The following is a 12,931-nucleotide window of genomic DNA, read 5'->3' as shown; positions in this document are numbered from 1 at the left end:
GTGGACACTCCTAGGTCTGATTAGGTAACTCATTAAGGGGAAGCTCTTGTAACATAAATTGCACTTGATTTGCCTTTCCTTGGTGTGAACGATCTGGTGCCTCTTCACATAAGTCGTCTCCGTGAAGCGCTTGGCCTCGTCTGTCCTAACGCACGGCTTCCCACGTTGTGACCCAATGACACCAGAGGAGGTAGAAGCAGGAGTCACCACCCTCAGGTGGTTAGTCTTTGAGCTCCCTCCTTGACCTCTAGCCATTGTTTGGGTATCGTTAGGATTGTGTGCTGTGTTATAGGCTAGGTACCTCTTGTGGTGAATGCCCATCCGAACATGATCTCTATTAATGGGGTAAAAATAAGGTAACCGAGGAAGGCTAGACCTAGGTCCAACTCTAGGCTTCTTATGAACTCAGTTACTAGGCATTAAATGAGATCCTGAAGGAGAAGATACTTCTTGAAAGACTACCACTTGGGGGGTCTCCCACCACTCTCTGTGAAGGCTAAAGCCCAGGGTGACCTGCTCTGTTCATCATGGATACTGTGGTGTTTGTATCATAGGAACAGGAGGGTCTATCTCTATCAGCCCCAGGCCCTGTTCTTCTCTGCGCTGAGACTGTGAAGAGAAGGGTCTGGGCTGCAGACTGGATCCCTGACTGGAGTCTCTGTCTCTCTGATGACCAACCGGACTGAGGTTGTTCAGTCCACCTGTCCACTGGTTGTGTTCTGTGTGGTGGTGGGGTCTCTGTCCCTCGTGGTTCGGTCTTGGTTCCGACTCGGGAAGGAAGAGTAATGGCTCCTGATCCGGGGCCAGGGTATGCGACCTTCAGAGGTCCAGTCAATCCCACCAGCAACACTGGATATCAGCAGGTCTTCATGGACTGCAGACTGCAAACAAAGATTGTACAGAAAAGCATAACGGTTTATAAGAATCATGTTTCCTTATAAACCTTTTCACCAAGACAAGTAAATAAATGTATTGACTAGATTATTAGTCACATGCACAGGTGTAATTGATGGATGTAATGGCAGGGTACTGTGAAATTCTCCAACAATGCAGGTCAATGGGGGGGGAGTGGGTAGGAAATCCAGGGTGTGTGTGGGGGGGTAGCTGCCTAGTGGTGACTATTCAGCAGCCTGATGGTCTGGGTGAAGAAGCTATCAGCCAGTCTGACAGTTTTTGCCATACTGCCCACGTCTGAGTGATGGAAGCGTGGCGAACAGGGCATGGCTTGGGTGGCTGAGGTCCTTGATGATCTTCTTGGCCTTCCTGCAACACTTGGTGTTGTAGGTATTCTGGAGGACAGGCAATGTGAACCCAATGTTGTGCTCAGCTGAGCGTACCACCTTCTGTAGAGCCTTGCAGTCAGCGGTGGTGGAGTTGCCGTACCAGGCTGTGATGCAGCCCGACAATATGCTCTCAATGGTGCTCCTGTAGAACACTTCAAGGGCCCTCTGGGACAGACAGAATTTCTTCAGCCGCTGTCTTGCTTTCTTTACCAGCTTTCTTTACCAGTGTCTGTGTGGTTTGACCATTTCAGCTTCTCGGAGATGTGCACGCCGAGGAACTTAACATTTTTGACCGTCTCCACGGCAGTCCCATTGATGATGGGGGTGTGTCCAGTCTGGCTCCTCCTGAAGTCCACAATGAGCTCCTTTGTTTTGCTGATGTTGAGGGAGAGGTTGATACCTGGCATCACACCATCAGAGTGCCTACCTCTATTGTAGGCCATCTCATCATTGTTGGTAATCAGGCCTACTACTGTCGTGTCGTCAACGAACTTGATGATGCAGTTGGAACTGTGCCACACAGTAGTGGGTATAGAGGTAGTACAGGAGGGGGCTGAGACGCACCCTTGTGGGGCACCCATGTTAATTATCAGTGTGATGGATGTGTTGTCTACCCTCACCACCTGGGGGCGGCCTGTCAGGAAGTCCAGGATCCAGTTGCAGGGGAAGGTGTTCAGTCACCCCATACCCGGAGTACAGTGGCTTGTAAAAGTATTCACCCCCTTAGCATTTTTCCTATTTTGTTGCCTTACAACCTGGAATTAAAATTGATTTTTTTTTTTGGGGGGGTTGTATCATTTGATTTACACAACATGCCTACCACTTTGAAGATAATACAAAATATTTTTTTATTGTGAAACAAACAAGAAATAAGACCAAAAAAATGGAAAACTTGATGTGCACAACTATTCACCCCAGCAATTATAGCTGCAAGTCTCTTGGGGTATGGCACATCTAGCCACCGGGATCTTTGCCCCTTCTTCAAGGAAAAGCTGCTCCAGCTCCTTCAAGTTGGATGGGTTCTGCTGGTGTACAGCAATCTTTAAGTCATAGCAGATTCTCAATTGGATTGAGGTCTGGGCTTTAACTTGGCCATTCCAAGACATTAAATGTTTCCCCTTAAACCACTCAAGTGTTGCTTTAGCAGTATGCTTAGGGTCATTGTACTGTTGGAAGATGAACCTCTGTCCCAGTCTCAAATCTCTGGAAGACTGAAACAGATTTCCCTCCAGAATTTCCCTGTATTCCTTAAATTCTGACCAGTTTCCCAGTCCCTGCCGATGGGGAAAAACATCCCCACAGTGAAGCATGGTCGTGGCAGCACCATGCTTTGGGGATGTTGTTCTCGGGGTGATGAGAGCTGCTGGGTTTGCACCAGACATCGCATTTTCCTTGATGGCCAAAAAGCTACATTTTAGTCTCATCTGACCAGAGTACCTTCGTCCATATGTTTGGGGAGTCTCCCACATGCCTTTTGGCGAACACCAAATGTGTTTGCTTATTTTTTTCTTTAAGCAATGCCTTTTTTTATGGCCACTCTTCAGTTAAGTCCAGCTCTGTTGAGTGTACGGCTTAAAGTGGTCCTATGGACAGATACTCCAATATCCGCTGTGGAGCTATGCAGAGCCTTCTGGGTTAGCTTTGGTCTCTTTGTTGCCTCTCTGATTAATGCCTTGTTGCCTGGTCTGTGAGTTTTGGTGGGTGGCCCTCTCTTGGCAGGTTTGTTGTAGTGACATATTCTTTCCACTTTTTAATAATGGATTTGTGGGATGTTCAAAGTTTCTGATATTTTTTTTTATTACCCAACCCTGATCTGTACTTCTCCACAACTTTGTCCCTGACCTGTTTGGAGAGCTCCTTGGTCTTCATGGTGCCCCTTGCTTAGTGGTGTTGCAGACTCTGGGGCCTTTCAGAACAGGTGTATATATACTGAGATTATGTGACACTTAGATTGCACATAGGTATTCTTTATGTAACTAATTATGTGACTTCTGAATGTAATTGGTTGCACCAGATCTTGTTTAGGGGCTTCATAGCAAAGGAGATGAATACACTCACCACTTTTCCGTATTTAAAAAATATCTATATTTTTTGAAACAAGGTTTTTTTTTTTCATTTCACTTCACCAATTTGGACTATTGTGTATGTCCATTATATGAAATCCAAATAAAAATCAATTTCAATTACAGGTTGTAATGCAACAAAATAGGAAAAACGCCAAGGGGGATGAATACTTTTGCAAGGCACTGTAAGTTGTGCCAAGAGACCACTTCTTTTTCGACAAGATATGTTTTAAAAAATGTTTCAATAAATTCAGATTATTTCCAGGGACACACAACATCCTGAAATATATTGAACAAAAATATAAATGCAACAATTTCATAAAGTTAAAAAAAGTAAAGTAAATAAAGTAAAATTCATTATGCCCTAATCTATGGATTTCACATGACAGGAAATACAGATGTTTGGTCACGGATACCTTCACGGTATCTCTTTGTATTCAAATTGCCATCAATAAAATGCAATTGTGTTGTTGTCCGTAGCTTATGCCTGCTCATACCATAACCCCACCGCCGCCATGGGGCACTCTGTTCACAACATTGACGTTAGAAACCGCTTGCCCACAGGACGCTGTACACGTGGTCTGCGGTTGCGAGGCCGGTTGGAAACAACAGAGGCAGCTTACGGTAGAGAAATTAACATTCAATGGCAACAGCTCTGGTAGACATTCCTGCAGTCAGCATGCCAATTACACGCTCCCTAAAAAATGTAGACATCTGTGGCATTGTGTTGTGTGACAAAACTGCACATTTTAGAGTGGCCTTTTATTGCCCCCAGCACAAGTTGCACATGTGTATTTTTATTTATTTTTACCCCCTTTATCTCTCAATTTCAATTACGATCTTGTTTCATCGCTGCAACTCCCCAACGGGCTCGGGAGAGGAGATAATCGAGTCATGCGTCCCCTGAAACATGTTTTATTTCAACTCATGAAACATGGGAACAACACTTTTACATGTTGCATTTATATTTTTCTTCAGTGTATATGTAGATATTTGTTAGAAAGAATACTATATTTGCCTTGGCAGAGTGATGCTGAATGTAAAACATGGTTAAACTTACTCTACCCCCTCCCTACTTGAAAAAACGATCTATGACAAGTAGAATAACTCCTCACTGTTATCACGATATCTTTTCTGTACATCTGGTACCCTCGCTTTGATAAAATACATTTTAGAATACTCTGTAAAAGGTTCATCTTCACAACTCTGCCTCATCACTCATTATTTCCTCAGTTCACTTCATCCAGTTCCCTAATACATACAAAATAATCAGAATTAAATACAAACAAACTAGTACTACATTACATGTCACTATACTCTATACATGGGTGGTGTGAATTTTCTGCTGGTGTATCCTGAGGTAGCTCCTCTCTGAGAACCTCTTACAGCAGTGCCTACGGCCTCTCTCCCATGTGGACCTTCAGGTGATTCTTCAGATGGTGTCGGTGGGAGAATCTCTTCTCACACTGGGGGCAGCTGTACGGTTTCTCCCCTGTGTGGACTCTATGGTGTCTCTTCAGGTTGGACGAGTCAGAGAAACTGGCCCTGCACAGGTGGCAGCCAAACGGTTTTGTGTGCATCCTCTGGTGGATCTCCACCTGTTTTGGGAAACTGAAGGCTATCCCACAGAATGGACACGGAAAGCGCTTCTCTTTGCCACTGGATCTACTGACACCGTTACCACTACTGTCATTTGTCAATGGTCTTGTGTAGCCATTTAGTGTTGAGGCACTGGCATTGTCTGAGGTCTGGTTTAACATTAGGGGAGTGTGAGGAGAACGAAGGCCAGGGAGTGTTTGTGTTGTCGCAGAGTCCATGTTCCAGTTGATGGATCCTATAGAAGGCAGGCTGAAGGCAGCAACTGTTAGGGGGTTAAGCTGAGGCACCATCAGTCTCTCTGAATCACAACTATAGGAGCAGGACGGAGCATCGCTAGCCGAGTCTGTGTCTGTTCTGTCCTGCCGCATACCACTACCTCCCCGTCCCCACTGACAAAATCTACGCCTCGTCCTGGTCTCAGCCAGTCTGTTGTCATGGAGACTAAGTTTGGTTGTTGTTTTGTGTTTGACAGTCTGTTTCTGGTTGTGGTTAACAGTGTTGTTCCCCAGCCCAGAGTTGAGGACGCTGTACCATCCACTGGATTCCACTATGTCACCTCTGGTCCTGCCCTGCTCATTGATGTTGTCCCCTGAGCTCTTGGCTGCACTGGTCTGGGAAACCAAGATGGCCGCCCAGTCTCCACTTTTAGCGTCCACCCAACCACCTGTATGTTTTTGTATATAAACATAAGTTGTATTGATTTAATTTTATAAATGAAGAAAAATATAAAACAATAGCCAGGTGCATCACTATTCCCATTGAAGATCTATTACTGCATGTATTTCTCTCTTACCTTGCTCCCCCATCTTTAGTCCACTCAGCAGGTCAATGCTCTCTGGTTCATCTTCTATGGTCTCCTCTTTGACCAGCAGCAGATCAGGCTTCCCATCCTCCATGTCTACTGACTGTAAGAGATACAGGGTGAGAGGATGTTGGATCAAGAAATCTGATATGAGCACCCTGCTATGGAGCATCTTCTGATTGGGCAATGAGGGATTGATATGAGTACTATGCAAACGTGTTAATTTATTTGATTACTTGACACTCTTTAATGGTTTGATAATTCAAAGGCATGGTCCCACACTTAAGAATAATTAATGAAGACCTGGGCCCATATCCACAAAGAGTCTCAGAGTAGGAATGCTGATACAGGAACCCCTGACCTCATACCATCAGACAGTAGTTCACAGTGGGCTCACCTCAGTGAGACTGTGTGTGGTCCTGTGCTGCTCAGCTGGTTCCTCTGTGGGTTCAGGAGGAGGTGTAGTCTGGTTGCCCTCCATGACCATGGTCCCCTCAGGGTTCCCCAGACCCTCCTCACACCCCTCCTCCTTCACCAGCAGCACCTCTGGACCCTCCTCCTCCTGGAAGAGACAGGTGATACAGATTATACAGACATACACTCCCTCGGGTACGTACGTACACACAGATAATGGAAACACTTTCAACATGGAGTGTTTACCCATCCCCACTACATTTCAGTCCTGTACTGTAGTTACAGAATGACTTCATTGTTTTTAAACCCATCATGGTGGACATAAATGTGGGTTAAAATAAGTCAGCTATGATAAGCCAAAAGTCATCAGACAAACCTGACTAAACTATTCTGACGTGTGCAGTAGGTGTTTGTTGGTGTGTAGGTACATTTAGTAAGTGTATATTGGTTATTTTTTTATTTCACCTTTATTTAACCAGGTAGGCAAGTTGAGAACAAGTTCTCATTTACAATTGCGACCTGGCCAAGATAAAGCAAAGCAGTTCGACAGATACAACGACACAGAGTTACACATGGAGTAAAACAAACATACAGTCAATAATACAGTATAAACAAGTCTATATACGATGTGAGAAGGGAGGTAAAGGCAAAAAAGGCCATGGTGGCAAAGTAAATACAATATAGCAAGTAAAACACTGGAATGGTAGTTTTGCAATGGAAGAATGTGCAAAGTAGAAATAAAGATAATGGGGTGCAAAGGAGCAAAATAAATAAATAAAATACAGTTGGGAAAGAGGTAGTTGTTTGGGCTAAATTATAGGTGGGCTATGTACAGGTGCAGTAATCTGTGAGCTGCTCTGACAGTTGGTGCTTAAAGCTAGTGAGGGAGATAAGTGTTTCCAGTTTCAAGAGATTTTTGTAGTTCGTTCCAGTCATTGGCAGCAGAGAACTGGAAGGAGAGGCGGCCAAAGAAAGAATTGGTTTTGGGGGTGACTAGAGAGATATACCTGCAGGAGCGTGTGCTACAGGTGGGAGATGCTATGGTGACCAGCGAGCTGAGATAAGGGGGGACTTTACCTAGCAGGGTCTTGTAGATGACATGGAGCCAGTGGGTTTGGCGACGAGTATGAAGCGAGGGCCAGCCAACAAGAGCGTACAGGTCGCAATGGTGGGTAGTATATGGGGCTTTGGTGACAAAACAGATTGCAATGTGATAGACTGCATCCAATTTGTTGAGTAGGGTATTGGAGGCTATTTTGTAAATGACATCGCCAAAGTCGAGGATTGGTAGGATGGTCAGTTTTACAAGGGTATGTTTGGCAGCATGAATGAAGGATGCTTTGTTGCGAAATAGGAAGCCAATTCTAGATTTAACTTTGGATTGGAGATGTTTGATATGGGTCTGGAAGGAGAGTTTACAGTCTAACCAGACACCTAAGTATTTGTAGTTGTCCATGTATTCTAAGTCAGAGCCGTCCAGAGTAGTGATGTTGGACAGGCGGGTAGGTGCAGGTAGCGATCGGTTGAAGAGCATGCATTTAGTTTTACTTGTATTTAAGAGCAATTGGAGGCCACGGAAGGAGAGTTGTATGGCATTGAAGCTTGCCTGGAGGGTTGTTAACACATTGTCCAAAGAAGGGCCAGAAGTATACAGAATGGTGTCGTCTGCGTAGAGGTGGATCAGAGACTCACCAGCAGCAAGAGCGACCTCATTGATGTATACAGAGAAGAGAGTCGGTCCAAGAATTGAACCCTGTGGCACCCCCATAGAGACTGCCAGAGGTCCAGACAGCAGACCCTCCGATTTGACACACTGAACTCTATCAGAGAAGTAGTTGGTGAACCAGGCGAGGCAATCATTTGAGAAACTAAGGCTGTCGAGTCTGCCGATGAGAATGTGGTGATTGACAGAGTCGAAAGCCTTGGCCAGATCAATGAATACGGCTGCACAGTAATGTTTCTTATCGATGGCGGTTAAGATATCGTTTAGGACCTTGAGCGTGGCTGAGGTGCACCCATGACCAGCTCTGAAACCAGATTGCATAGCAGAGAAGGTATGGTGAGATTCGAAATGGTCAGTAATCTGTTTGTTGACTTGGCTTTCGAAAACCTTAGAAAGGCATGGTAGGATAGATATAGGTCTGTAGCAGTTTGGGTCAAGAGTGTCCCCCCCTTTGAAGAGGGGGATGACCGCAGCTGCTTTCCAATCTTTGGGAATCTCAGACGACACGAAAGAGAGGTTGAACAGGTTATGAAGCGCTGTCAACTGTATGCAGAATAGGGTGAGATCACATGTGATGGACACTAAAGAGTTTATGAAAGTCTTTAACTTGCCTCCTCCACTTCATCAATACTGATTGAAGTGTATTTAACATGTGACGTCAATCATAGCGTTCATCTGATCTCTTATTGACCTCACTTGTTTCAATCCCTTTCAATCAGTGTAGATGATGGGGAGGAGACAAGTTAAAGAAGGAATGTTATGCTCTGAGACAACTGAGACATGGATAGTGTGTGTGTGCCATTCAGAGTGTGAATAGGCAAGACAAAATACTTAAGTGCCTTTGAACGGTGTATGACAGTAGGTGCCAGGCGCACCTGTTTAAGTGTGTCAAAAACTGCAATGCTGCTCGGTTTTCCATGCTCAACAGTTTTCCATGTGTATCAAGAATGGTCCACCACCAAAAGGACATCCGGCCAACTTGACACAACTGTGGGAAGCATTGGAGTCAACATGGGCCAGCATCCCTGTGGAACGCTTTCGACACCTTGTAGAGTCCATGTCCAGACAAATTGAGGCTGCTCTGAGGGCAAAAGGGGGTGCAAAGGTGTTCCTAATGTTTTATATACTCAGTGTATATCACACAATACCTGGATGCAACATTTTAACCATGAATATTCAACACTGAAATTGTAGTTTTCTGCTGACAACAATGAAAAACGTAGTTCAATACCTAAATGAAGACGACAGGGCTGTGTGAATCAGAAGGTACTGTCGTGTCTTTACTATCATTAAACTGAAGATATAGTTTTCATCAAAGATTCTCTGTCATTAGTATTAAGCGATCAACTGATTAATCATGTAAATGTAATTAACTAGGAAGTCGGGGCACCAAGGAAAAATATTCAGATTACAAAGTTATAATTTCCTAAAATAACTTTTCAGATATTTTATCTGATCAATTAGTCTTCGAATTAATTAATAAATTGTTGGTTACCTGCACGAACCCAGTCGTCACTGAGTCATCCATACATCAATTGTCTTAAATCATTTATTTATTACTAACTAACTAATTCACAGAAATGCATAAACAAACAGTAAATATGTTTACAAGAAATGATAGGAGAATGTGCCCAAGTGTGCTAAACCGGCATGGCGGCTTGTTAGACAAAAGGGGAAGTGGGGGTCGACTAAGAAGTCACTACAGAGTGATAATTATAACAATTGAAATGCTAATCCTTTGCACATGAACACTCACTCATTCGGGAACAATTGCAATCAATATATATATTTACGCTTAGTGTGTCGTATTGATCGCTGGTGAAAAGTTTGTTTCTTTTGTAGAATTGTCCTCTCTCTCTCTGTCGTGGTTATAGTGGATAGTTCAGAGTGACATTCATTCGTTTCGTTATAGAATGAATGTTTCGGCGGTTGCCGTTCTTCAAGTTCAATGATACCGAATTCCTAGCTGCAGACTAGTAATTAATATCAAAGACTTGTTATTATTCTGTCGGTATCGATAGTCTAAGAGTTTAACCACGTGGTATGGTTAAAAGATTCAGCAATGGTCCAAAACCTTTGTCCTCCCCTAATGGCGAAAAATATGGTCTGGTGATAATTTCTCAAAGTTGGGTTTTATTCGGAATGGCAGAAAAGGGCTGTCCCAGGATGTCTTGCCCTAACTGGGCTCAGGGGCGGTCCTCTGATTTAGTCAACTCAAAAAGGGGATTGGAGTTTTCCTTCATTAAACAGTCCAAAATCACATTGTAAAATTGTGTAAACAGTATCATACTCACTCATTCATCTTATACAACAATTAGATAAACAGCGTTATGGTAATGTGGCCACACTGTCTCCCATGAGCTTCCCCAAGTTGTGACAAAGGGACCAGTTCGTAGCTGGATTCTTCACCAATCTTTTATACTTTCTCCGGAACATGAAATTTGTTCGTACCTCAAGTTCTGTGAGGTGGAAGAAATTACTTTGTGCTCCATGAAAATCTACTCTCTCTATACTGTGTGTCCATGAGGAGATCCTCAGGAATTTACGATGTCTCTCTGACCACAGCAGCCTAGTTGAAAGAGGCAAGGGGAGGCAGGGAGAGGGGGATGGGGCTTGCTATACCCAAAGAGGCCAACATCATGACAGTACCATCAACGTGGACACTGGGTCTCGATCCCTGCCGCTACACATTTTGCGATGGGGTGGAGAGAAGATTTTGCAATTGTATAACTAATTTCATGCAATTCTACTCATTTTGCCATAGGATGGAGAGAAATGTTCGCAGTTTTTAATATGATATCCGATTGAGTGTGACTAACAAAATCAATGGGGGCCCCCTGGATGGTAATTTGACCATGATTGCTACACGTTTCCATAGCTGGCTGGAGTAATTTACCAATCTTAGTCCACTCTTAAAAATGTTAGCTGACATTGGCTGATTGAGCGGCTGCAGGTGACTGACATAAGAGAAACTGCTGATGCACAACCAAATTTCGAAATTGCATCTTGTGTATTCTAAATCGCAACATTAAGTTGAAACCCAGACTGAGTTACCATTTTTTTATTTTATTTATCCGTTTTTGGAAATTGATATGCGGGCCGGCAGTTGCCCATCTTTGCTCTAAACCTAAGGATATATTGCCAGGGTCCATCTTTGTAGTGGCAGAACAAGACAGATCGTCACCATCACCATCTCCACGGGAATGAACCGTCCTCTGGCTCTGGTGAAATACCAGTAAATACTCTGAGCCAGGAGCAGGAGGACAGCCCAGTCTCCCCAGCACCATTCTCTCTGGGTCTGAAGTGTGGTCAGATCCTGTGTGTAAGAGCCTGTGTGTTAAAGTTAGTCTCTGGGTCTGTCTCGAGGATGGCGTTGGACTGACCTCTGTGATGCTGCGTCTGGTACTGGCCTGGGGTGCGGCGGCGAGGTCTTTCCTAACTACAGGGGGCGCTGCTCCAGCCGCTGCTCCAGTCTGGATGTCTCTGCTGTGCTGTGGGTCCTCCTCTCCTTCAGACCTCTCCTGCTTGACCCCAGGACCTGCAGCCTCTGCATATGCAGGCTGACACAAGAAGAGAGGAGGTTATTATCGGTACATGAGTTGAATTGTATAACAATGTCATAGGGAAGTCTCACATGCTCCCCTATGGCAGAAAAATTAAGGATGTACATGTAAGCAAGTGAATAGCCGAGGGGAGCTTTTTTAAAACAAACACGCCACATTTGCTGTAGTTAAATGTTTTGTCACACTATGACACTAACCTCTATCACGATAACATGCTGGGTTGAGGTTCCTCTCCCCTCATCTATAGCTATGGGTTGGTCATCTCTCCACGCATTGTGTCCCGCTGGCTTCACAAAGCTCCTGTGGCCTCCAGTGAGTTGTCCTTCATGTAAGAGAGTAATTGGGGGGAAAAGGGGTGGTTAAGTTATGTACTACAAATGCTCAACAGTATATTGTACACTATTGGCCGTCTACAATTGGCAAGGATGTAAGGTAACACTTGTCATAACTTCTTGATATTATATTTATCGATCAATGCATTGTTCCATGCATCACCTTCTTTAATTGTATAAAGTAATATGAAATTCAGTAAATCAAGAATCTGGTTAGAATAGTGTTTGTCTTTGTGCAAGAGTAATTTGTTCTTAATTGATCTGCCTATTGGTAAAATACAAAACAATTGTGCAAAATCGCTTAGTAATCAGGTGAAGTATTGCATACTATCCCAAAACTGACCGAGACCCAGTTCTGGGTAACACATCGGAACGTAAGTGCTGAAGGGAACCGGGCGACAGGCCCCGCAGTCTTCTGCAAAATGTACCTCTTGCCATTCCTCTGTATCGGTCGAGGATCTTGACACTACTGGGACGACTGGCGAGGACGCGCTCTCTCGTTGTCCTCTCTGCGCGCTCCCGTGCCATCTTCAGTTCCAGCAGCTGTAGTTTCCTCCGCAATGCCCTGTTTTCTTTCTGGCTTTGAGTTATTTCCAAACGAAACACTGCATAGTCGTCGTCTACGAGTTTACAGATGTCTGCCACGGCTGCATTCGCTAGAACCTCCATAATTGAGGCTATTTGAGTGTGAAAAACCATACAGTTAGCCATTGTTAGCAGGTAAAGTAGCTAGCCTTACCTAGATAACGCCTATCAACCAAGTCCTGTCTCCAACGCAAATGAACGACTACATGGGGTAAGTTATGTGTTGCGGGGCAGTTAAATTAGTCAAATTTTGAGTTCCATGTCGTTAATAAACGTATATCAATTAAAAACAATGTATTGTGTTCTTGGTCACTGTTTACTTTCGTTGCACTGAAGAGAAATGATCTTATTGGTTGGCGTCATAGCTCAAAGGGTGTGGCAAAATAAACAAATGTATGCGCGCTGTTCATTGACATACGGTAATGCTTATTACGTTTCACATCAAACCTATTCACGATTAGTATATTTCAAGGGGTCTTCACTAGCGTACACAGATTCAGTCATAATTATGGTTAAAATCTGCCTATTTTTTCTTAACATTTCATTTTAAACCTAACCACAACGCTA

At 44.0% G+C, this 12,931-nt stretch overlaps 2 protein-coding genes across 2 annotated transcripts in view; both read right to left on the bottom strand.

The window, feature by feature from the left end:
* LOC118395475 (zinc finger and BTB domain-containing protein 41-like) overlaps window positions 1–12,162 on the bottom strand; it is a 55,498-nt gene extending 43,336 nt beyond the window's left edge. The window contains exons 1-3 of the mRNA XM_052465093.1: window positions 12,123–12,162; window positions 11,645–11,769; window positions 11,268–11,444 (exon numbers count right to left, since the gene is read on the bottom strand). Coding sequence (XP_052321053.1) covers window positions 11,268–11,444; window positions 11,645–11,769; window positions 12,123–12,147 — 327 coding nt within the window. The 5' untranslated portion in view covers window positions 12,148–12,162. The remainder of the gene's footprint in view (window positions 1–11,267; window positions 11,445–11,644; window positions 11,770–12,122) is intronic.
* Window positions 1–12,822, bottom strand: part of LOC118395477 (zinc finger protein 311-like) — a 103,198-nt gene extending 90,376 nt beyond the window's left edge. Inside the window, exon 1 of the mRNA XM_052465161.1 lies at window positions 12,208–12,822. Within this exon, the coding sequence (XP_052321121.1) occupies window positions 12,208–12,490 (283 nt within the window). The 5' untranslated portion in view covers window positions 12,491–12,822. The remainder of the gene's footprint in view (window positions 1–12,207) is intronic.
* Between the last annotated feature and the right edge of the window lie 109 nt (window positions 12,823–12,931).

The sequence above is a fragment of the Oncorhynchus keta genome, chromosome 16 (assembly GCF_023373465.1).
Source record: "Oncorhynchus keta strain PuntledgeMale-10-30-2019 chromosome 16, Oket_V2, whole genome shotgun sequence".
NCBI classification, from domain to species: Eukaryota; Metazoa; Chordata; class Actinopteri; order Salmoniformes; family Salmonidae; genus Oncorhynchus; species Oncorhynchus keta.
This window is presented reverse-complemented; position numbering and strand designations above follow the sequence as displayed.